General features: G+C 36.1%; 1 protein-coding gene across 1 annotated transcript in view; it reads left to right on the top strand.

Moving 5' to 3' along the window:
• The window catches only part of LOC150110121 (uncharacterized), a 443,476-nt gene that overhangs the window by 249,731 nt on the left and 166,146 nt on the right, over positions 1-27,599 (top strand). The window contains 2 exon segments of the mRNA XM_090397974.1: positions 8,373-8,567; positions 13,138-13,275. Coding sequence (XP_090254100.1) covers positions 8,373-8,567; positions 13,138-13,275 — 333 coding nt within the window.

The following is a 27,599-nucleotide window of genomic DNA, read 5'->3' as shown; positions in this document are numbered from 1 at the left end:
TAGTATTTTCCATTACATGCTGTCACAGATAGTTATCCCTTAATAACCGCATAAAATCCAATTCCTTCCTCCCGTGTGTCCTCTCCTCACTCCAATCAATGCGACCATAGTTGAAATCTCCCATTATAATTACCCTCCTTCCACTCATTTCTTCTATTTGCTTGTGCATACTGTCGCCACCATCTTTTCCATCACCTGGTCTATAGCAGCACCCAATTGTATATTTTGTTCTGCTAGCCACAATCTCACACCAAATGGCCTCAAGTGTGCTCTTTTCTATTCTGCAATTCAACTTCTATTCTCCTTGGCTGTAGCTCATCAGCTATCATCAACAATTCTCCCCCCCCCCATTTTATTCTCCCTGTCATTCCTGAACACACTATACCCATCACATTCAATCCCACTAGCTATATCATCTACAGTCAGCCATGATTCACTAATACCAATAACCTTTGGTCTGGAAGTGCCAACCATGGCTGAAAACTCTTCCTTCTTGTTCCTAATACTCCTAGCATTAGTGTACATGAATTTAAGACCCCCATTAGCCCCAACCCTACCTTAATGCCTTATATTAACTATCCCATTCTGATTTGTTGTCCTTATTTGCTCGGGCATATTATATTCATTCATACATTCAACTGTCTCCCTAAGGACTGTATATCTACTCCCCCCCCCTTAATAAATCTAGTTTCCCTGATTTTGCACATCCACTACATTCAGCAACGCTTTCTCAAGTCTCCTTACACCGTAACCATTCAAATGCAAGCCATCCATCTTATATAGATCCTTTCACCCATCAAACTCGCTCCACACGTCCACAAATTCCACACCACTCGTTATATATAACCCACGCATAAAGTCATTTGCAATTATGGCCCTCCTTTTAAACATTTCACTGTCATACCGTGGCAAAATACTAATCATTCTAACTCTCTCACTCTTTTCTTTTGCTACCTCAAACAATTCATTCAGGTCCTCTATCATTTCCATTTTATCTCCTTTCAAATCATTCATACCTGCCACACCTTTCAATTCATTTCTTTCACCCTTTCCTTTTGCTCTCTAATAGACTCAGTTAAGAGAGCCTGTGTAGCTCAGTAGAAGTGGTGTTTGCACTCTACAGCGCTTAACCGCACGAAGAAAGGGTTTGGTGGTTCAAATCTAGTCGCCGACTAGAGGAAATTTTTCTAAGCCTTTTTTCGACCGGTTCCCGAGTTAGTCGATCTCTGGCACGGGCAAGCGGGTTTTTCCTCCCGGAAACTCGGGTTTTTCGTCCTGTAAACTCAAGAAAATCGACCGTAGAACCCACATGATTTCAGACATTAAATATATTGTGTTAGGGTTAGGGACCACGAGATGGCGGCACATTTGAGCCGTCTCTCTTCACTGTGTACCGCTTAATTAGTGATAGCCTTGGGCCATCTATCTCCGATTGGTACCAGTGGAGATTGAACTGCCCACTCAGTCTCCAAAAGTTAGATAGGGCTAAATGGCCTCGCCTACTCCCATATACGGGAATAAAAAGGCGTTAGCTGATTTTTTTTTTTTTTTTTTTTAAGACTCAGTTACATCCTTTATGGTCACACCAGGTTGATTATCCGATTTTGTCAAATGCTCTACTAACACACCTCGTACTAACGAGTCTCCATACAGCACTCTATCCTTCATTTTGTTCATGTTCATACTCGTACAGCTATTTTTCCTATCATACTTTTTATTATTGGCTGGTTCATTCAGTCGACTTTCTGGAAGTCGACTGAATGAACCAGCTCTAGCTGCTGTTTTGCCCTTTGTATCGCACCACTCAACAACGCAATCTCACTCATTGCATCTATCTCATCTTTTTTATTCTCTGTAAAACCATTAATATGCTCTGAATTAATACTATCATTCGCACTCTCACAGTTCTCTGGTACAACCTTGATGTTTAATGTCATATCACTATTTTCTTCATTCCGAAGTTTGACAAAAATATCACACTCACGACCCGAAATAAACTTTAATTCCTCATTCTCCCTACATTTTCTACACACATTCACTCCTTTATTATCATCTAACCACACTCCGACCGCACTCTGCAAAGCATACATTTCGCAGATAGTACACTGAATCATCTCCTTTACATTACCGTTCTTGAATAAAAATGGCAAACCATCATTACTGGCTGCCATTTTCCTTCGTACGGGAGCCATACTTACTTCTAGCATATTTTATCAAATTATAAAAACGAAACAGACAAACAAATGCACTAGGGTACGCAAGGCAAACAAAATTTTCAGTTATCAACGATAACTGAAAATAACACGTATCTTATCAGGAGCTCTCAACGAACACTACACATTACAAATCTACACACTACACTAACCAATACATAGATCTTAAAGCTCCCGGAAAAGCATCTCTCTCTCTGCAAGTTATTCAAAATTGAAATTGATTTTTCAATTTGCCCTATTCCAGTTTCTTCTAGTATACGTTTTTCAATTATATCTGAACAAGAATCAGTGTGTAACTTGCTTTGTTCATGGTCAACCAAGTTTTCTTTTCGAAATCTTGTGCATGGCATAGTTACCCAAGTGTCACTTCCTTGTTTGTGGGTGGTCTCTTCCCATATTTCATACATGTGGAACACATCATTCCATTATCTTTCACCACTAACCAATTGAATTTTTTAAACCACTCACTGTTAATACCTGATAAGCGGTGTTTAGACACGTTTTATATTTGAAAGAGACTTTGCAGAAATCGACAATTCTGTTGTTGGTTTGGTGTCTTCGCTACTATGCTTATCGGTTTCATCTTTCATAAAATAATTTAAGAATGTGGTTTTCTGACTTTTTACTCATTATGCGATAATTTAATAAATACAAAATATAATTGTTATTAAATTAATCAGAACAAATCACTGAATTGTGCACTGACAGCAATACCTGAGACACATATTGCACATTATGTCACAATTTTACTATTTATAAGTATTAATTACTCATCATCATCATCAAATTCCTGACATGTACCCTCAAGAGGTGTACAGGATATGATAGTACTACATGAAAAATTTACATCATTACTAACTTCCTATATACAATTTTCCTCCAAATCAGTCTGTTACTTGAGACTCCAACATTATCAGATTTAATTTTTCTATCGTCTAAGGCACTTTGCACTGTATCAATCCACCTATATCTTGGTCTTCCTCTGGGTCGTTTTCCTGCCAACCTGGCTAAGAACACTTGTTTTGCTAATCTTTCCTCGCCCATTCTGTTTAAGTGACCATACCATGTGAGATTAGCTCTGCTAACGCATTCCTGGATGTTGACAATGTCAAGTTCTTTCCTGATATCCTCGTTTTTAATATGATATTGCCATTTATGCCATCTGTTCACACCTCTAATCTTTCTCAGGACTCTCATATCTGCGGTTTCTAGTCTTTGGTCAAGTGTTTTACTTCTGACCCAGCTCTCAGATCCATAAGTTAAAACTGGTTTGAACACTCTCTTGTATACAGCTAATTTAGTGTTCCGACTAATTTCTCTCTTATTCCATATGAATTTATTCAATTGACTGCCTACCATACCAGCTTTGTTGATTCTACTGTCTATATCCATATTTAATTTACCATCTTCAGTAAAAATCGTGCCTAAGTAGCTGAAATGTTTTACTTGTTCCACAGGTTTCCCCATTCACAACACAGTTCACATTTTCATTGTCTTTGTCTTTATAATGCTGACTTTCATACCATATCTGTTATAACAGTTATTCAGTTTAGTGAGGGAATCTTGCAAGTGGATTTATTTAGAAGTATAACATCATCCTCATAAAGCAAAGAGCTGACATTAACATCTCCAATCCAAGGGGAAGATGTCATCTCATTTATTATCAGCTCTTCTGATGTTATGACCAAATCCAAAACTCTTGAACCTCTTGTTCTTTCTGTTACATGTTGCCTAAGACATTTGCCCCTCAAGAATTCTAGAAATTCCATTCCCTTATTACTACATGTATTTTCCTCTTCCCAACTTATACTGCTGTAGTTAAAATTTCCCATAACAATCATTCTTCTTGCATTTGCCAAGCTTAACTGCCTAAACATCTCCTGCTCCCCACCCTCTGTGCTCCTTGGCTTGTAGCAACACCCTACTAAATATCCTGTCTTGCCCACCTCTATCTCACACTGTATACTTTCAAAACCATTAGTGTCACTGCCTTCCAAAGCCTCCACTCTTATAGGACATAAGTCATCACTTATCATAAGCAGTATTCCACCACCGCATTTCCCCTTCCTATGCTGACGAAAAATGCTGCTTCTATTCCTTATTATATCATCTTCCATCAACCACATCTCAGAGATCCCAATAATCTTTGGCCAGGCTGATGCAATCAACACTACCAATTCATATCCTTTATTCCGGAAACTCCTGGCACTAGTATAAAGCATAAAAATGCCACTGCTTCTATACCTCTCATTATCCTCTTCAGACCCCACTGGACTCAGTGTTACCTGATATCGTCTCACCCCCCCCTCCCCCCCTTCATCCAAGCACCCATTCCCACAAGAGGCAACCCCCTTGCTACCATCCACCGGGAATTCTAGTTTCCCTGCATTGCCACACCGACTCATTCAGAAAACAGCAATCTCTCCAGATGCCTACGTCCTTCCTCATTCAAATGCAAGCAGTCTCTTGCATACAGCTCCTTCATGTCCTCAAATGCCCTCCAATCATCCACATATTCCAGGCCTCTCTTATGACACATTCTGGCTGTTATGCTATTCGTTATTACTGTTCTTCTGCTTAACTCATCATTATCATACCTGGGTAATGCACACACTATCTTTCCTTTCTGCTCTTTCTTTTGTACAACCTCAAGTATGAATCACAGATCTCTTGCCACCCGATTTACACTGCCTCTCAAGTCATTTGTGCCCACCATCACAATCATCTTATTCATACTTTCACCCTGTTTAATTGTCATAGCCATTCTAACACTCCTCTGGCATCCTATCTTGCACATCATGGATCATCGAGTCTCCATACATCATACCTCTTACTCTGTTCCTTGATTGCTCACCTGCATCCCTCACTCTCTCTCTCTCGCTCCACTAATCCTTTCTCCCTGTGTTCCCCTACCTACCTGCTATCCTGGCATCACTCTATCTCTGGTTCCAGCACTCCCTTGCATTCTTCTCATTCTCTCTCTCCGACTGTTTCCGTTCTCTCCTCTTCTATCATTCAAACTGAGATGTAGATATTTTGTAAGAGTGATAATCACACACTTGATGTTTTGATCAACAGTGTTTCAGGAGTATTTTTGGTGATAGGAATGTTCAAATTTATAGATAATGATGTTACAGGTAAGTTTATAACTAGATTATCATTATTCAATCTATACATTAATGACATCAGACAGATGTGTAACATCAGATCTGCAATTGCTTGCTAATGATCAGTTTATCGCAGTAAATATAAAGTTATGCACTTTGGCGTGATTAGATTTCCACTGGATATTATATTAGTGGGATTATGCTATAAGAAACTGAGGAGGCAAGGGATCTTGGCATGTTGGTGGATAGAAATTCAAATTTAAAAGGTCACATAGTAAAAGTTGCAAATACAACTCAGATGACAATTGTGATGTTGAAGCAAACCTTGGGATCTAAGGATAAGGAAATCATATTACCTCTTTATAAGGCTTTGATAAGACCACAACTGGATTATTGTATGCAGATTGCTCTCCCAGATTCCAAGGGGATAAAGAAGCTGTGGAAAGGGTGCAAAGAAGAGTTACAAAGATTATATCCAGATTATGGGATTTAGATTATGAGGACAGATTGTATGTTGATTATACAGACTGATTAATAGGAGAAAGAAGGGTGATATGATAGAGGTCTATAAACTTCTGAATGGTTGTTATATATCGTCTGATGTAACTTTTCATTATATGGAAGGTGGGAAGAGAACTCAGGGTAATCCATGGATCTTGTACAAATCCTCTACATACTTCTAAAGTATGTAGAGGATTTGTACAAGAAAGATAATAATAATGAAGGAGAATTTGAAAGCAGAGAATTTGTTAAAGAACCCATGATAATGAAAAGTGAAGTGATATCAGCAATGGAAGCTTCCAAAAGGAAAAGCTCCTAGAGCTGATGGTGTCAGTGGAATTATTGAGGGCAGCTGGGGATGAAGTAGTGAATATATTGACTGAATTTTGTAACAGGTGTGGAAGAAAATATACTGGCTAGAGATTGGAAAACATAAGTATTCATCCCAATTCAAAAAAAAAAAAAAACCTTAGATATTGGGAGAATTATAGAACTATAGCTTTAATTTCACATACAAGTAAAGTTGGAGCCATATGTGAATAGCGAAATGCCACAAGAACAGTCAGGCTTTAGGAGAGGTAGAGAAACTTGAGACCAAATAGCAAACACGATATGGATTATGGAAAGAACGAGAGTTTTAGAAGGAAATATTAATCTGTTTTATTGATTATAAGAAAATTTTTGATTGTGTGGATCACAATAAACTGTGGGTTATAATGAGATCAATGGGAATACCTGAACATCTAATTCTTTTGATAAGAAGGCTGTATGACAACCAAGAAGCTTCAGTTAAAAACAGTCTTTGGAGACACAGACAGTATTTGAGTGGGAAAAAAAAAGGGGGGGGGAGTGCAGCAGGGTTGTATTACCTTTTAATATTTACAATGAATATGTTATGAGAATGGCTGATTTAGACAATGATCCAGCTGGAATTAAGATTGGCAGAAAAATAAATTTAAGATATGCAGATGATACAATCCTCATAGCAGAAACTAAGGAAGATCTGGAGTAATTGATTCTATTGGTTAAGATGGAAAATAACAAAGCTAGGCTTAATTTAAACATCATCAAAATAAAAGTAAAGGGAATGGCTTCTAGCAATTTAAATGAATTTATAATAAAGAGAGATAAAATAGAAATCATTGAAAGTTATGATTTACTGGAGTCCAGAATCAGAAATGATGGTAAATGTGAAGATGAAATTAAAAGAAGGATAGTGTAAAAAAAGTGATGATAAACCTGACAAAAATTATGAAAGATAGAGGTGTGAGTAAGGCCACAAAACTTAGAATTGTCAAAGTAATGATATTTCCCGTATTGATGTACTGACGTGAAAGTGGGATTAGTAAGAAGAAAGACAGAAAGCAAATTGATTCATTTTAATTATGGGTGTGAGGAGACTCTTTAGAATCTCGTGGACTACAAGAATGACCAATAAGGTTATAGAGAATATTAAGACAGAATGCTACTTGGAAGCAATGATTGCTAAACAGAAGTTGATGTAGAAAGTTTATTTTTCACTTGGTTAGACTATAATAAATGAATTTATTATAGAAGTTGATGTACTTTGGACATATTATATGAGCTGATGAATCATTTTAAAAAGCTGTTATGTTGAGGAAGATTGAGGGAATGAGAAGAAGAGGAAGACCACAAATGAGTTTGATGGACAACATAAAAGAACTTACCAACTTGAACTTACAATTACTGAAAGAAAGGACAAGAAACTAAGTGGGATGGAGAACCTTTGTTCTCAGGATCACCAAGAGTCACAAAATGACTGGATGGCACATAACAACATCAGAATAGTAGTTCAGCCACATCTTAGCACTATTTTATGTAAGAAAAACTACAGTGGTTCATCATGTCACAATTCTCTTGATCAAAGATCATGTTATGAAAAGAGGTAGACCCAAATGAGATGGATTAATAATAGCAAATAAGGTAATAGAATTGCATACAATGGCATTAAGCAGTAGTATGCACTTAGGACATACACATCTGACAGAGGAAGCAGTTCATTGTTGTTGTTATTATTATTTGACACCTCCAGGGAGTCCATAGACTCATCGAGGGAGGGGGTACCTACTCTACAGCTCTGTCTCCACCACTCAATCCACCAACTGACCTCAACTATTTCAACATCATCTACCACCGACCGCCACCACTAGTTTTTCCACAGACAATCGCAAACATCCATGCCCACGGCAGTATTCGAACCTGCAGCATTTTGGCTGGAGAGTGGATATGCTAACCACTCAGCCAACCAGACTGGCATTTATTAGACCTGTTGGTTTGGTTGATTGCTTGCTTGCTTGAGAAACTTTGAATGTGTGTGTGCACGCGTGTGCATGCATTTTAACTTTACAGGTAGTGCAATACAGCTCCAGTTTTTTTACATTCATAAATAAATTTCAACCAGTCAGTTAGCATCTTACTTTCCAAGCTGGAAGCCAAAATGTAAGTAATGTATGTTAGAAAGTGCTAAAAAATGATGACATGCTTTGCGGATAGTATTAATAAATTTTACAAACCCATTAAATTTATTTAGGTAATCACAAACCTACTGGCAGAACAGCATGCTGAGCCATTTATTGAACTAATCCAGGAGATTGTTCAACAGCTTAAAGAAAATCCAGATAAATTACCTGTTATCCAAAATCAGGACAGTGCTGGTGGTATATCTAGTCCAACAACTCAAAGGAGGCAAGCTTTTCGAGAGCCACAGGATGCTGAATACATAAAGGTTGGTGTATCTTTAGTACAGTTTTGTATGTTTTATATTTATAGTATATCACAATTTTATATAATGTTTAACTAAATTTTAGTTCTTTCTGATTTGCCATTAACTGCACAAAAGTTGGTAAATTTAATGATCCCCCACCCGACACCCCAAGATTTATTTCCACGCATAATACTTCTGTTTGTTAGTATTTCAACGAAATTTTTTTTTTTTTAAAAAAAAAAAAGAAAAATGAAGTGGTCATGCGGTCATCACTCTCATGTTATATGAGGGAACAATTTCTGGTGTGAGATCACTACCATTCTGCTTATTGGAGATTTGAAGTAGTTTAAAAGCATTTCAAGTTTGAGTTCTAGGACAAGGTTTCTGGATTATCTTACCCTTAATCAACCTAGCACTGATGTATAATAAGTTACAACCTTTTTTTCAGTTGATGCATATTTAAAAAAAAAAGTTATCTTAGAAATGGGGAAAATTTATATAAGATTTTGATACAGAAGAGATCATATACTCAACTCACCTCTTGATATGTAGGATGGTCTGAAAGCTGGTTACCTCAAAAGCAGTGGTGGCTCATGGCTTGAAATCGTGGGGATGCTGAACTTTCGAAATATACATACACACTGTAAGTACAGTGTATATGTGTTTGTGGATAAAATATCAAAATTATGGTAAAAATTTTAAAAAAAAATTAAACATGAAAAAATATTGTTTATTATCGATAAAATTATACAGTTTGGAATAATTCAAAATTACTTAAAAATGAAATATATTCTTCTTGTTTTGTTTCATGAAAATATATTGTTTATTATCGAAAAAGTTATACAGTTTGGTATGATTCAAAATTACTTAAAAAAATAAAATCCATTATCATAACCCCAATTATGTTCTAAAATAAAAACTATAACAAATGTTATGTCTTTAATTGTAATGTCCAAATATTTAAAGAGACGTAGTAAACACGATAAGCAATACGAACACTCTACCACTGGCGCAAACTGCATATAAACAACAGTGGAACTGCACGACGGACAGTGCTGCATTATGCTAATAGCTTGCATCTCACTATACCGTGCATATGCTTGTACGCGTAGTAATATGACACTGTGGTAAACATAGTGCTGCTAGTGTCCTTCGCTGTCCTAAGTGCTACAAGATGGATTTTTATTATTTTTTATACAAAATAAGAGCATTGTATAGGATTGTTGATGATCAAATTAAATATTGCAAGAAAATTTAAATAAATTAATAAATATATTTATATATCGCGAAAAATTGGGGTGCTGCAGTTCTGCAGTGCCTATGCACGAGCCGCCCCTGCTCAAAAGTGTTAAGTAATATTCTTGATATTTTTAATGGGAAGTTAAAATAAACAGTCCTAGATAAATGGCACAAGTTTCCTACAGGGAAAAAATAAATCATGACAAGTGTTTCTTTACACATACACACATACAAGATTCTGCAAAAGAAATTCCTACAAAAATGGCAATTTTTTGTAGTCGCATACACAGGCGATTGCAAATCCTATATAGCACAGCAAGCAGTGCCATGGGTGATAAAGCAGGAATCTCTTGATGAATAGCTGAGGTTGTTATTTGGGGAAGACAGTGTGGGAAAGGCATTTCTAAAGAATAGGGACAAGATAGAGTAAATAAATGCTTACTGGAAGCAGCTTCTGCTTTTATAGACCAGAAGTGGATTATGGCGGGACAATGCCCATGAAAATATATATTAAAAAAAAAAGCCTAAGGCAGAAATGGAGCATGTTTGAGGAACAAATTTGTGAAAGAGAATATCTACATTTGTTACATTTTGGAACTACTTGTTTTTTCTTGAATATCATTTTAACATGATGCACAATGTATTCCTGCAAAGTTTCATGGCATTTGGGTCACTGGATGGTGCTCCACAAGGCTTTAAATAAGGATACTTTAATTTGGATCATCCTGTATTTAACAATGCTGCTGGTCAGTAATCATTAGTAATGTTTATCACAATGGGAAAAACAACGGATCTTTCCGAGTTCAATAAAGGGCTTATTTTAAGTGCCTGTCTGACTGGAGTCCTGATTTTGAAGACAGCAGAACTGACTGATTTCTCAAAAGGTGAGATATCTCAGGTGTTTAATCAGTGGAAAAAATAACCCATATTGCTTGTCTGAGAAGTGTAACTGTTGCCCTAAGACCATCTGAGATGAACAAGATCTCCATTGCCTGAGAATGTTTGTATGGACAAGCAGAACTTTCTGTGTGCAACTTTTTTTTTAATGTCCAATCCACATATGAAAAGCCACCAGATCTATAGCATATTAGTGCCATGTGTGGACAAGGGGAATAGAAGAAAGGAGGAATTTGTTCACATTTTGCTTAACAGCTGAAGGTTGTAATCTTTGGGGAAGGCAGAGTGTGTGTGTGGGGGGGGGGGGTAGTGTTCCAAAGGACAGAAGTAGATGAGATGGAAGGAGGAGGCAGTGAGGTTGGTTCAGTGAGTTTTAAGATGGACTGTAAAAGGGTGTTGGTTAGCAGTGGGTCTTGTTTTAATGATTTTGGAGGAGAGTGGAGGAATAATAGTGGCAAATTCAGTAGAGCACTGTCCATGAAAACTGACCAAATTGATCAAAGCATTTAATGGAGGCTTTTCTCAACCCATATCTCACTGAACTATGCACAGAGTATTGAAGAGGATCAGTATTTGACAGTCGCATGCCTATACGGAAACCAGTAATTTCTGCAAAGAACCAGAAAGTTTGTCCACAATGGTGTCAAGAACATGATGACTGGACACTGATCAAATATGCCATGCTAAACATTTGATCAAAATCACAACTATTTCTGACAAAGCTTAAGAAGCAATCTGTGCTGTTGCCAAAATTGTGGCAAAAAAGATGAAATCACAATTGCTGAGCCAGTAATTTGACTAGCAAGTTGTAAAATAGTAAATATTATGTTCGGTGAGGGATATAAAAAAAGAGATTTTGAAAATTCTCATGTCAGATAACACTATTAATAAGCATTTGTGTAACAGAGAGAGAAAGAGTAGGGATACTTTTTTTGAGGCCAATGAAAGATGTCATAGGATTTTTTTTATATGTAAATGATGTCTTTTTCAGTGATATCTAATTTCAGTAATTGGAATAATAACAAATATGAACATAAATTTTAAAAATAATGACGAAATTTTAATTATTGACCTTTTAAATACCATCTCAATACTCATTTTTTAAATATTAAAATCTCTCTCTCTCTCCTTAAAAAACTAATGGTGTGCCTTGTTAAGTATGCTGCGAGGTGAATGAAAAGGTTGAAAAATTATTGGTCTAGTGCCTTACAATCAGCTATTTGTTAAGAAAGAGCTAAAACGTTTTGTTACTCTATAATGCCAGTGTGCAGTAAAGCTTGATGATACCCAGAGACAAGACTTCAACAATGGCTTGCATTATATCCTGAAAATAATACTGGTATTCCAACAGCCGAACATCTTCCACGTGGTGCTCACTTGGACTGGAATACTTGGAAAAGCCTAAATAGACTCTGGACGACAGGACGATGCAAACAAAACCTCATCAAACGGGGCTACCTTACTGGCCCAGACAATTGTGAGTGTGGGACAACCCAGTCCATGGAACACCTTATTATTATATGGATCAGAGACATGGAAATTGATCAAAAAAAAAAAAAAAAAAACAGGAAGCTAAATTAAATAATTTTCAGATGAACTGTTTGCGTAAAATATTTAAAATATTCTGTCCCCAACTTATAACACACATGAATTATATAAATGAACTGAGCAAAAATAGTGTCACTGTGAAATAAAAAAAAAAATGCTGATGGAAATGTATTGTACATATACTGAGAATGACAGGACAGAGATTCAAAGAGTAGCTTTGACATGAATCTTGGAAGGGGAAAGCCTGAACTAACTTTATTGACAGAAAATAAAAGAAGAATAGCTGGTTGGAAGTGCTGGGTACAAGCAGAATTAGTGGCACAAGGCAGAAGTAACTGGAGTTAATGGATCTTGGCCTTATATGTAATCGGGTTATTAATAATAACAGAACTGAAATCCTTTAACAAAGGAGTTTAGTTTAGTTCTCATGTTTAGACTTTTTAAAAAAATGCTGTCAATTATTATGCTTAACAAGAAATTATACTGTTGTTTTTATTCATATTATACCTTGGCATAAGTAAAAACAGTAATCGTTTGTGCCTGAAGTAACTTCATGACTTCTTTATTATGTACTATAACTGTTGAATGCAACATTTTAACTCTGAGTATCCATTACATTGGAATGCATTTATTTTTTACACTTTTATATTCTTTCTATCAAAAAATGTAAATAGTTGTACTATTTATGTGTCAATTTTCTCATTTGTTACAATAATGGTTATTAATATAAAATAAATATGGGTAAGCCACTTGGCAATAATAAAAATAACTTATATATTGTTGTATTACGTTTTTTCCTCTATTAATGATTCCAAACAATATCTTATCCATTAATATAACTAATCGATAAGACATTGAAAATAAATCCTATTCAATTTCATTAAAGTAAGTGTAATTTTATTAATAGAGACATAGCCTTGATAGTCAAGAAGGCATTGTTCTTCCATCTTCTAAAACTGATAAGGAGCATGAACATTCACATTCAGTTCATGGTTCTCCAGTTAGAAGTATAAAAGTTCAAAGTCAGCAGCCTCAGCTATCACAGGTAACTTTCTTTTAATATTTTACTGCTGAGTATCTAATATTGATATACACTTCAAAACACTGAACCTAATAGTTAGAAACTTGTATTGAACTTACCAGTTATAGTATATTAATGTAAAAACAAGGTCTGTTAATTGAACATTTTCAGTGCCATAGGCACACATATCGGTGGCTTTGAAAATGTCAGTAAATAAAGTTAATAGATCTAAATAAGAATAAACTGGTTCTGGTTGAATATGTCAGGAACAAAGGAAATTAATTCTAGACTAATAAAAATGTTCTGGTAAAATTGTAGAAAAGACAAGCCAAATATGCTAGATTTCTGTTCTATACAGTATAGACCATGGGTTGGCAATCTTTTTGGAGTGAAGAGCCATTTTTAAAATTATATCTGTTAAAAAAAAAAACGCGTGGCTCCCTATTTTTTTTTTTTTTCCTTTTTTTTTCCCTTCCCACAGTAACACGTTATCAATACTTGTAAAACACAGGGGGTGACATGTCACATGAAATTATATGATATTTTAAAATATTAAATAATAAAAACAAAGATTTCCTTCTTCTTACAAAAGCGTATGTATAAAATCCAATAACATCCAATTTCTTTGATTTTTTTAATTTAAAATATCTTCTTAGTGCGACTTTTGCTGTTGAACTTCTTCGGATAGTTTCTCAATATGCAGCAAATACGCTGTAATTTTCATCATCAAACATGATGAAAGACTCATGTTGTTTAGTTGGTTTCTCAACTTACTTTTAATAAAATTCATATTAGAAAATATTTGCTCACACAAATATGTCGATCCGAAAATTGATAGAAGTCCAAATGCGAATGTTTTTAACTGAATGTAAGTGTTCGGTAAATAATTCCACGTGTCAAATACAATCTGAACTTGCTTTTTAAGATCTTCTATTTCAGACCATTTGTGTTGTATTGCAAGGGTAGATTTTTGTCTTTCCAATTCCTCAAGGTCAGCTTTAAGATTTCTAAATTTTGAATTCCACAAATCCTTGGTTTACATGTCCTCTAACTTCAAGTTGAAATGCAGCCTCATCAATTCCCAGCAAAAGGTGAAAAATTTAATTCGGCAGGATTAATTTCAAGTGGTCGCAATAAAAATTATATAGTTGCCTTGTTCTTTCTAAACTCCTCAAATCTCCCATTAACTTCAGATCGCGTATTTACCACAATTTCTTTGAAAAAGGTTAAATTTGTGGAATTATCAGCTTGTTCTTGTTGATATTTCTTCAATGTAGGAAAATGTAATAATGTGCCTTTCTCTAAGTCTGTCAGAAACAAATATAATTTTTGTTCAAACGAAATCACTTCTAAAAAGCAAAACTGCTGTATTTCCCTTTCCCTGTAGTTTCTTATTTAGTGCGTTTAAATGGGAAGTCATATCCACAGTAAAGTAGAATTTTTGTAACCAATAATCTTCTAACTATGCATATTCAAGGTCCTTTTGTCTTAGAAACAACTTAACCTCTCCAAGGCAGGTAACAAATTGCATCAACACCCCACCTCTGGAAAGCCATCTTATTCTGTTATGTAAAAGAAGATCGGAATATTTGCAATTGATTTCTTTAAGAAGTTCACAAAATTTCCGATGATGTAGAGGTATTGCCATTATTTTGTTAAGAATTTCTACAACCAAATCCATCACTACTGTTATCTCTTTTGGAAAAGTTGTGCACAAAGTATCTCTTGATGGATTATGCAGTGAAAGGAAAACACGTCATGCAAAATTTGTTTTTTAAATAAAGAAACAAAACCTATTTTTTGTATCTTTCATGCTCGCTGCCCCATTGGTTCGCAATAGATATTATGTTGTTAATATTAATACCCTTATTTTTCAAGCAAGTGGTAACAGCAGATTTGATGTCTTCTGCACGAGTTTGTCCTGTAAGTGGCAGTATATCGAGTAATTCTTCCTGATGTCCTTGAGATTTTATGTATCTACAAATAAGTACAAGCTGTGCAATGTCATCCACATCACATGATTCGTCACAGGCAATGGAGAATCCTGGTGTTGAATTTAGATCTGTAACCTGCTGATTTGTTATATCTTCTGCCACGCATAGTTCTGTCCCTTACAATCTTAGCAGATAATGGCATGTCTTTTATTTTTGTAATTATTTCCGCTTTGTTTTTAAAATCGCAGAAAAGATATTCGGACATTTTAATAAAACATTCTTTCACATATTCGCCGTCCGTAAAAGGTTTTCCTTGTTTAACAACTTCTTGAACGGCCACAAAACTAGCAATAGTTGTATTTCTTGATTCTTTTATCCATTTGGAAAATGAACATTTAGTTAGGTTTACTTAGTGTTGCAACTCTTCTACTGCCTTTTTTCTTTCATCGCCCTGTTGATATGCTTTGTCAAATGTATCGTGTTTATTTAAAAAATGTCTTTGTATATTTGATTTTTTATTGTTTGAAAGCTTTTCATGGCATATTAAACACATTGGAAATCCTGCTGTATTTGCTACAAATGTGTAGGTTTTGGTCCATTCACTTTTAAACTCCCGATTTTCTTGTTCTATCTTTCTCTTCTTTGCTGATATTTTAATGTTACAATATTCATATTACCTAACACAATCACCAGTAAATGAAAGCACTGCAACGTTCACTACAAAACCTTTACTTATTTTAACAAAGTGAGCAGATTTACAGACCACACCTGCACTATATGCGAAAACAATGGGCACGTTCAGACAGGCAAGCGCTACCGTAGCGCTACATGTGCTAGCCTAGTGTGATGTCATAAATGTGTCCGAGCCAACTGCTCGATCGTAGCACTCCTGTAGTAATCGCCATTCGCTACAAATTAATTTAATTTGTAGCAATTAATTTTTGCTACTACAAAATAGCGCTCTGTCTGGCTGATCGCTCCCAACGTAAACTGATGTTTTTTGAGTATCAATTTATTTTGGGGTCATTTGACCTACAAAAAATTTCTTTTTACTTCTATGTTTAGATAGATCGTTTAATAACGAAAAGAGCCACAATTATTCATTCAAAGAGCCACATGCAACTCCGGATCTGCAGGTTCCCGCCCCCTGGTATAGACTATTCATTATTATGCTTCAGCATAAAAATGTACATAAATTCACAGAGAAAAGAGAAAGAGATGGTATTTATTGTGTTATTGTTGATAATGATATCCCCAGTGGTCCAGGATATGAAAGTTATGGATTTTTGTAATAGTAAGTAATCACTATGTAATTCTAATAGGGATTAAAATGAGTATCATACCAAAAGAAAAATATGAAATAAAGTTTTTAAAAACTTCTAGCATATATTCTTAAGGAGCAGTGAACAAGATTTGTTAAGACTTATTTTTTAAATATCTTATTTATCTGTCCATTCACCCACCCTTGTCTGCATTCATTGGCACAAGTACATTAGTTGAGACCTAAATGGAATCCATTATTAACACCTAATGACAAATGGTGGCCACTGACTGTAAATAGGCAGAAGATTTCTTCCAAAAGACAGCATTGCATGTAAAGCATGTGTGATAATGAGCAAAGGTACGAGTGACTTTCAAACATATTAATAGTGGGAGCTACATACACTAGTGGCCAAAATTGTGGAAACCTTTTGGAAAAAGTGTATTTTCTGAGGTTTGATGGCTCATAGCACCACTTTTTTTGGAGTAATACCATAAAATTATTTATCAATGGAAAGATAATTTAATCAAGAATGTAATACAATAACTTTTATGAAGGATTTTTTTTATTAGAACAGCAGTTATAAAGAAGAAAAGTGTAACACATAGAAAAAATGAGATATACAAAAATTCTCACAATGTGAGTTAATACTTGGGTAACCTTTAGCGTTAATTACGGCCTTACAACGCCTTCCCATGGAGTGAACCAAGTTTTTTAGTTCTGCAGTTGTTATAATATGAAACCAAGATTGAATTATTGCTTCTATTAATTGGGTTTTATTGGTGGGTTTCTTCTGACTAACAAGTTTTTTAGTCGGCTCCATAGATTTTCAATTGGGTTAAGGTCTTGGCCATTCCAGCAGTGGAATATGATTATCTTGAAACCACTTTTTGCACACAACAGCAACATGACATGGAGCTAAATCCTGTTGAAATATAAATGCTTCATTATCTTGGAAAAGATCACGTGCGGAAGGTCTCAGTTTGGGCTCAAGTATTTCATTTATGTATTTTTGGGCATTTATATTCCCATTAATCACTCAAATTCTGCCCACACCTTTTGATGTCATACAACCCCCAGATCATAACACTAAGCGGGTGTTTCAGCGGGTAAGTGTAATGCAATCAGGATGCAAATCGTCTCCAATTCTTCTCCTTACGTATTTTATGCCATCACTACCAAACGGAGATTTTGGTCTCATCACTCCAAATAACACTGTCCTATTGTTCTGCTGTTCAGTTAACATGGGTTTAATCCTTTTTAATCCCAGTTTAATCTTTTCAACCTTTGAGAGATAAAAATGGCTTTTTTCGTGGAATTCTACCATTTAGACCAAATTCCTGCAGTCTGCACCGAATAGTCCTAGCACTCAACTTCGCATTGTATTGTACCATTTCATCTTGTATACGCCCAGATGATTTTCTTTTGCCAAGTAGGCACAGTCTGTCAATTCTTCTATCATCACTTGCTGTTGCTCCCCTTTTCCTGCCTTTTCCAGTCTAGTTTTGTAGTGACTGAGTCTCCTTATACCTCTTCAAAAATTTAGAAATGCCACCTTTGGTTAAGTTTCCACCAATTTTTCTTCTAATTTCTTCATAACTGTAGCCTTGTTCACTTAATGGTACTATTTTACATCGCTTTCTGGGAGACCAGTCAACTCTTTGCGCCATTTCTTTCATTTTATTACGTTTTACAAGCTCACTAAATGAAAGTACACAAAAAAAAAAAAAAAAACTCAACCAACTTGATAGCATTCACATAACACACTGACAAATGTCCTCCTCTCAGCTCCAATACATGACATCAATAGCTGAATCCTATTGTGACCTTATTGGCTCATTGCCGAAACAAGATGACACCTGATTGGCTCTCTAAACACTCATGCTCATTGTCTAAATTCAAATGAAGGAAAGCTGCTTCATATCAACCTAAGCAAGTTGTGCTTCTTTCTTTTCTTTCTTTTTTTTTTTTTTTTTGGTTATTTGGCTATAACTTTTCATAGACTACAGATAATTGAACAAACTTTGTTGCATTACATTCTGAATTAAATTATCTTTCCATTGATATATAATTTTATCGTATTACAAAAAAAAAAGTGGTGTTATGAGCCATCAAACCTCAAAAATACACTTTTTTCCAAAAGGTTTTCACAATTTTGGTCACTACCGTACACTGCTAGGAATATTTCATAACTCATCACCCTGCTGAGATGTCCGCATCAGCAGTGTTTTGAGTATGCTGAAATAAACTACAGAAAGCATTATGGGACTGGAAATAAAAAGACAGATAAATTGCTACAATGATTAAATGATTGCTATATGACCAGCTGATGTGAAAATATGCATTTGAATGTGCCATACCATTTTAGCTATCTCAATTGTGGCTAAGATAAAAGTGAACAAAGCAACATTAGTATATGGCACTAGAGAAAGGTTGCATGGGGTAATGATTATTATTATGCAAGCTCATTGAGAAGAGGGTCTCTTCTGTCTCACACGATTCCTAAATATTTATTTAAAAAAAAAAAATCATCAAAGATGTACTTGCAACATCCATTGGCATACCTTTCCACATACACTCGCCGTACATACAGATACTATGGGAGAAACCCAAATCTCACATGCTTCCTAACCACACCCTTGCTCAGTTTCCAGGGGTGATTCTGAGTTGTCTTCCTACCTGCTGTGAATTTTTTTTAAATCTCAGTTGTGTCTCTAATGTAAGATTCCCTTACTGAATTATGCATTTCTTTCATATCTTGTTTCCCATCTACATATTACCCATTTTAGGCCACATTGCTTCTGTCTATCCTCAGGCAAAATTTATACATTATTCTCTGTGGATGAACCTCTAATTTTTTCAGTTGTCTCCTCTGAATCTGGGTAACAATATTTTATCAAATCCTTGTACAGGAGAAGAATAACTTGCTTATTTCTACAAGTCAGTTTTTCTCTTCAACTTTGCGATTAGCCAGTTCAACAACTTAACCACCTTAGCAATGTGACCGTGCCCCTAAACTTTAACTGTGTCTGCCATTGCTCCTGGATGTCTAGCTTCATCGATTACTTGTAACAGATTACCATTAATATTAACTTGTATTAAATTACAATTAATGCAAGCAGGGTATTAACATTAATTACCGTTAATATGAATACTCTTCTTGCAGTGTTCTTAGTCCAAAATGAATTAATGCACTCAGAACACCAAACTGATATTCATTGTCATTTGACCATAGAACCAGTTTTTCCAGATCTGCTTGAAAGGATGCTTTATTGGAAATATCTTTTATTACTATTCCTAACTTTATATCATCAGTAAATGGTTATTTATTGCTATCCAGACCAACTCCGGCATCATTAATATACAAGTTAAACAATAATGGCCCAAGTTCAGAACCCTGTGATTATCAACTAGTCACCCTCCTTCCTTTTAGACTTGTTATCTTCATACATGTTGGCCTGGTTGGCGAGTGGTTAGCATAATCGCTCTCCAACCAAGAGGCTGCAGTTTCGAATCCCGCTTAGGTCATGGATGTTTATGACTGTATTTCACCTTCCTACATTTATTCATACAAATATGTATACATGCTCCCAAGGTGGACTGGGTCACCATGGGAGAAGTAGATCCAATTTTCCTGTAATGGGAGATGCCTTCACCCTGCAGAGTGGGGAAAAATACAGGCTGATCATCATCACAGGCCGGTTTTGCATACCTTTATCCCTTTGAGTTTGTATAAACAACCTCTATTGTGGAATTGTCATATGCCCTGGCAGAACCAAAAACTATTGTCGTGGTCACCTTAAATATGGCAGGTTCATACCCATTGTATACCACTTTTTGATATATCTGTCAACCATCCACTTATACAAGTCAAGAGTTTATATTCCAATCCCATATTCTCCAGTTTATGCTTTAGCAAAATCCAATATTACCATAGTGTATCCCCTCTGAAACCTGCTATTTTAAGGTGACCAGTGGTGTACCTCAGGGTTCAGTCATTGGGCCATTGTTGTTCAGTCTATCCGTTGACACCAGGCAGGGTCTAACATCAGATGTGCAATTGTTTGTCAATGATGCGAAGATAGGCAGGGTAATCAGGGATGCTACTGATATTCACCACTTACCAAATGATTTGAATAGGCTGGAAATTTGGGCAAATGTAAATGGTTCTCAGTTTAACCGCCTCACCGGCCATTATGGATCAAATACACATCATCATACGCTTCGTATCCATCATATATTTCAATGTAATATCAATGATATTATAATTTTAATATGCACTTTGCATCCATTATAAACTTGACGTCTTGGCCGGTAGCTTGGTTAATGCAGTAAATGTAAATTTATGCACTTGGCGTGATTAGATTTCCAGTGGCATATTATATTAGCGGGGTTATGCTACAAGAAACTGAAGAGGTAAGGATCCATGTGTAGATGCTTAAGTGATGTGAGGACATCATGTTGGAGGCTTAATGGATTTTTTACAACACTCAGAAAAGATTTAAACAGAATTTAATACTTCCTATATTTCGTCTCAGTCACTGAGACATCTTCAGGGATTACAAAAAAACTAATGTAACATAAACACAAGTAACAAACAATACTAAGCCCAATCACGTGGGTGACACTAAAGTCCTAACTAGGTGGAACAGCCGTCTAAGGGTAGTTGTAGGTGGCCTGGAATGTAGGGTGGAACCTCTGGTGATAAGTGTTTCCCAAATCTTAAGAAGCTTAATGCAACCATATTTATTAAGATTTGGTTGATTTCTGAGAACTGCTGCTGATTCTAAGAATAGAAAAAGAGTTTGAAATCTTCTAAGAATTCAAACTCTTTTTTGAATTTGCTGTGGTGGAGCATGGTGATTTTTTTCCATGAGATCTTATGGGTTGTATCCAAGACACATCAGCAAGGCCTGACTGACCATAGTCATGGTTGCAGATGTGTTCCTCCAGGTGGATGGTTGCTGATCTGCCTGTCTGTCCAAAGTATGCCAGCTTACAGGACCAGAGTACTTTATAAACTCCAGGCACTGGGAGAGGAGGTAGCTGATCTTTTGTAGAACGGATAACGGTAGCTAGTTTGCGGTAGGGCTTAAATGCTGCGTGTAGGGTGTACTTGTTTAAAATCTTGGCTATTTTTTCGGATGTGCCACGGATGTAGGGTATGGTGATGGCATTTCTAAACTTTTCTGACGAGAACACCAGGGAATGGGGGAGGAACTGATTATTTTTTTGATACTGTGATTGCTGTAGCCATTGGAGAGGAAAGTGTTGTGTATGTGGTCAAGTTCAGTTGTAAGGGCAGTTCCACTGGAACAATCGCAAACTTGCTACCCTTATCTGTTCTACAAAAGATCAGCTCCTTTCTCTCTCAGTACCTGGACTTTATATAAAGTACCCTGTTCCTGTTAGCTGGCATACTTTGGACAGACAGGCAGATCTGCAACCACGACTATGGTCAGTCAGGCCTTGCTGACCATGTCTTGGATACAACCCATAGGATCTCATGGGAAAAAACACCATGCTCCACCACAGCAAATTCAAAAAAGAGAGACTATTTTTAGAATCAGCAGCAGCTCTGAGAAATCAACCAAATCATAATAAATACACTTGCATTAAGCTTCCTAAGATTTGGGAAACACTTATCACCAGAGGTCCCACACTACATTCCAGACCACCTACACTGCCCGTAGAGGGCTAGTTAGGACTTTGTGTCACCCACGTGGTTGGACTTAGTATTGTTTGTTACTTGTGTTTATGTTACATTAGTTTTTTTGTAATCCCTGAAGATGTCTCAGTGATTGAGACGAAATATAGGAAGTATTAAATTCTGTTTTAATCCTTTCTGAGTGTTGTAAAAAAATCCATTAAGCCTCCAACATGATAAAGAAATTCAAGGGAAGGGATCTTGGCATGTTGGTGGATAGGAATTTGAAGTTAAAAGATCACATTGCAAAAGTTGCAAATACAACTCAGATGATAATTGTGATGTTGAACCGAACCTTAGGATCTAAGGATGAGGAAATCATTTTACCTCTTTATAAGGCTTTGATAAGACTGTTTAAGTTTATTTACAGTCAAGAAAAGGATAAGAGCTAGATTTTCTCTCACAGAGCAGTGAATGAAGTGGAATAGTTTTGCATTTAGGGGTGGAGAGTGCATCTAGTGTGAATGAATTTAAGGGAATATGACAGCTGGTTTCGATGATTTATAGTCTCTCTCGATGAGTCCTTGACTCACTGGAGGTCTCAGATAATAAATAATAGTAATATTATACTGAATATTATACTCTCTATTATAATCAATTTACCCCATATAACTATTCCATTCCAAACTAACTTTCTCTTGGCATGTTTTCATATGCTATTTCCAGATCTAAAAAACTTCATCATCATCAAAGTCCTGACATGTACCCTCAAGGAGTGTACAGGATATGATAGTACTACTTGAAAAATTTACATCATTACTAACTTCCTATCTACAATTTTCCTCCAAATCAGTCTGTTACTTGTCAAGACTCCAACATTATCAGATCTTATATTTCTATTGTCTAAGGCACTTTGTACTGTATCAATCCACCTATATCTTGGTCTTCCTCTGGTTGGTTTTCCTGCCAACCTAGAAGACAACATTTGTTTTGCTAATCTTTCCTCACCCATTCTGTTTAAGTGACCATACTACCTGAGATTAGCTCTGCTAACGCATTCCTGGATGCCAACAATGTCAAGTTCTTTCCTAATAACCTCGTTTTTAATATGATATTGCCATTGATGCCATCTGTTCACACCTCTAATCTTTCTCAGGACTCTCATATCTGCAGTCTCTAGTCTTTGGTCAAGTGTTTTACTTCTGACCCAGCTCTCGGATCCATAAGATAAAACTGGTTTGACACTATCTTGTATACAGCTAATTTAGTGTTCCGACTAAATTCTCTCTTATTCCATATGAATTTATTCAATTGACTTCTTACCATACCAGCTTTGTTGATTCTGCTGTCTATTTCCATATTTAATTTACTATCTTCACTAAAAATCATGCCTAAGTAGCTGAAATGTTTTACTTGTTCTATAGGTTCTCCATTCACAATGCACTTGATATTTTCAATGTTTCTGCCTATTTTCATTGTCTTTGTCTTTTTAATGCTGACCTTCATACCATATCTATTACAACAGTTATTCAATTTAGTCAGGGAATCTTGCAAACTTGTAGCGGATTTATTTAGAAGTATAACATCGTCTGCACAAAGCAAAGAGCTGACATTAACATCTCCAATTCTGATATCATATTTAATACCACTTTCCTTCATAATGTGATCCATAGAGATAATGAATAACAGAAGGGATAATGTACATCCTTGTCTCACACCAGATTTAACATTAAACCATCTTCCTGTACTTCCTTCAATTCTAACTGCTGACTTACAACTCAAATAAAGACTAAGTATTACTTGATATTATGCCCCATTGACACCATATAACTGTAGCGTATTGAATAGCTTCTCTCTTGGCACCTTGTCATATGCCTTTTCAAGATCGACAAAGCTTAAATACAGATCTTTGTTACATTCCCATGCTTTCTCGACTATTTGTCGTAAAGTGAAGATCTGATCCTGACAGCCTCTATTTGGCCTGAATCCAGCTTGTTCTTCACCAAGCTTTTCTTCCACAATTCTCAACCGTTTCTCAAGTATACTTGCATAGATCTTGCCAGGAACACTCAGTAGGGAAATACCTCTGTAATTCTCACATGCAGTTTTATTTCTCTTTTTATATATGGGTATTATTAGGGCTCTACTCCAATCGGGAATTCTTCCCTCTGTCCAGGCTTTCTGAATTTATGCAGTGCAGCCACTGGAAGACTTTTATACCACCATACTTCAGCATTTCTGGTCGAATATCATCTACTCCTGCTGCCTTTCCACATTTCAAGCCTTTGATCACTTTTTCTACTTCAATTATGGATATGTATTCCTGACTGTATGCCTGATGAGTGTTTTTTTTACCACTGTGCTATCACTACTTGTTTCATTTAGCAATTTTTCAAAGTAATTACTTCATACTTCAAGGATATCTTTTTCTCACGTTTTCATGTCACCTTTATCATCTCTAACTCCTTTTACAGCACTCTTTCCTTCATTTCTAAGCTTCTTCTACAACCTCCAGAATATCTTACCACCTTCTTGATATTTATTTTCTATGTTCTTGCCAAAGTCCTCCCATGACTTTTGTTTAGCTAGTTTTACACAGTGTTTTGCTTTCTTACATTTGTCTCTGTATTCTCTAAGAGCAAAAGCTGACTTATTAGCCAGGAACTTTTGATATGCTTTCTTCTTTTCCTTCACTGCCTCTTTAACTTCCTGTGTCCACCAGGGAGTTCTGATTTTTCTATCCTTGCAGGCTACCTCACTACTAGATGCCTCTTTGGCTGAATCAATCAGCGTTTTCTTCAAGGCTTGCCACTGAATCTCCAAGGTTTGGTTCCTGTTCTCAAAATCTTTCATTTTTTCTTCAATAACCTTTGTGTATTTTTGTCTACAGTTCATATCTGAGAGCTGTTCAACTTTTATTTGCTTTAAAACTTTCTTACATGTTATTCTTTTCAATACGAAATTCAATTTTATCCTGCTCAAGACTAAATAGTGATTGCTTCCAATTTCAAATCCTCTGTACACAGGTGTCCTGCACCAGGGAGAAAACATCACTATCCACAATAACATAATCAATGAGACTTTTCTTATTCCTTGCTTCTTCTCTCCATGTGAATTTATGCACAATTTTATCTTGGAACATGTGTTAGTAATAACCATTCCATGTCCTGAACAGAAATCCAACAGGTATTTGCCATTATTATTAGTTTTGCTCTTTTCTCCAAATTTTCCCAAAATATTTTTGTATGTCTGACAATCATTTCCTACTCTGCTATTTAGATCCTCAACAAGGACCAACTTTTCCTTTTTTCAGAGTGTTTAAAGCATCAAAAAATTTCTCCACCTCTACCTTAGTAGAACCTTCTGTTGGACCATAGACACAAATAAGTCTCATTGTCCAATTTCCCATTCTGATATTAGCCCAAATCATTCTACTTGAGACTGCGTGCCATTCAAGAAGATTAGCCTCGTATTTTGTGTTGAATAGTATTGCCACTCCTTCTTTTCCTTGATTGTCATTTCCTGAATATAACATTTTTTATTTATTGCTCAGAAAGATCTCACCAGTTTTTGCCTTTTTTGTTTGAGTCACACCTATTATGTCGATCTGGTACTTATCTAATTCCTCAGCTAGCTCCATTTCTTTGCCATTCAGGCTTCTTATGTTGATAGTACCGATCTTTAACCCTGGCGATGTTGAGTTGGGGTGTGTTTTCAGATTTTTGAGATTTGTTCCAGTAGCTGACTTTTCGCTATTCGCCCTGGTTCCGTGACGAAAACAACTGGGGCCTTCTTTAACCGGGCAAAGCCCCATCCGGCATGAAATTTTATCATATTGTACCATCCTTTTGTATCTTGGTTTAAGCCAATAAGAATACAATTTGGTCAGCTAAATTCCAAATTGCCAGCCCATCCTTGTTCGTTCAGTATCCAGGTAGATATCAACAGGGTGTACCACGAAAAGGTGAGGATTGGACATTAGGTCAGAAGCCCTGGTTGATTTTCTGGATTCCTTTAAAGGCTATGTGGAGGTCTCCTCTCAGTTATACAGCTTTGACCCTTTAGCTCCTCTAAAAAATTTAAAAGGTTGATATTATATTTCACGATTTCTCAACTATTTATTATAATTTGAAAGTCTTGAGCTTGACAACCTATGTTTGAATTGAACCCATCTTGTTCCTCAGGTTGTTGTTATTATTATTATTACATGATGCCTCCAAGGAGTCAGACTCTTCAAGGGAGGGCAATACACTCTACAACTCTGTCTCCACCGTTTTATCCTCCAACTACATAGAACTGCTAATACTATCATCACCATTCACCACCACCACTAGTATTTTTACCTGTAAATTGTGTGTGTACTAATGGCCGATTTGTCTGTATGCAGGATGAAAAACCTGAGTTTCTGGGAGAAAAAAACCTGTTAGCTTCGTATGAGATGGGCTAACTGACCTTCAATTGAAAAAATCCATATAAAGATTCCTCTTGTAATGATGAGAATCGAACTTAGGCCATTTTCAGTCCATGGGTGCAAAGTACCATTGCTTTTCCAATTGTGCTAGGGAGGTGCCGAAAATTCTTACCCAGGTGAGGCTGGAACTCACAAGTACTGTCTTATAAGCACCGTGCATTAACAAATTGTGCCAAGGTACCAGGTTCCGAATTTGGGACCTTTCACATGCAAAGCAAATGCTTTACCGGTTAGCTACACTGAGTACAAGTTTTCTTACAAGTTCTTCCACAGTTTTTCTGAACTCAGGTATGCTTACATATATCTTCCCTGGAATGCTTACCGGAATACATTCATAATTTTCACATTGTTTAAATTATAGTCATAGTTAAGAACTATGAGATCTCTACTTCAATGCTCTGGAATTTGACCTTCTGACTAGGCCTTCTGAATTATGCAGTGTTGCTCAAATACCTCCAATTTGAGCATTTCTGTTTGTATATCACCTTCTTCAGTTGTATTTCCACATTTTAGGCATTTGATAGCTTCTTCTACCTTAAGTATTGATATGTATTTGTGATTGCATTCTTCTTGAATATTTTCTTCCACTGTTGTCAATGCTTTACTCTAGATATCCAGAATACCTTTAGTTTCAGTTTTCATATCACCTTTATCATTGTTGATTCCTTTTACTTCTCTTTCCTTCATTTCTAAGCATTTTCAATAACCTTCAATATTTTTTATTGTCACCAGATCTCCATGGAGTGAGGGACTAATCAAGGAAGACCACATATCACTCGCATCAGCTGTCAGACCATTTCAATTCATTCACATTACCCGCATTCACCACCTCTACAGGCAATGCATTCAAATCATGCACTGATCTATGAGAGAGAAGTCTACCTCTCACTTCTTGACTGCCTTCATTCTCAACTTCCATGGATGCCCTCTGCCCTCCATAAAATGAAAATTTTCATATACTGGTATTGCATATGACCATTTCAGAAGCTTGAAGGTCTCTATTTTATCACCACTCTTTCTCATATTTGATAATAT

The sequence above is a fragment of the Typopeltis vanoorti genome, chromosome 1 (genome assembly GCF_054136105.1).
Source record: "Typopeltis vanoorti isolate ZY-2024b chromosome 1, IOZ_Tvanoo_1.0, whole genome shotgun sequence".
Classification (NCBI taxonomy): Eukaryota; Metazoa; Arthropoda; class Arachnida; order Uropygi; family Thelyphonidae; genus Typopeltis; species Typopeltis vanoorti.
This window is presented reverse-complemented; position numbering and strand designations above follow the sequence as displayed.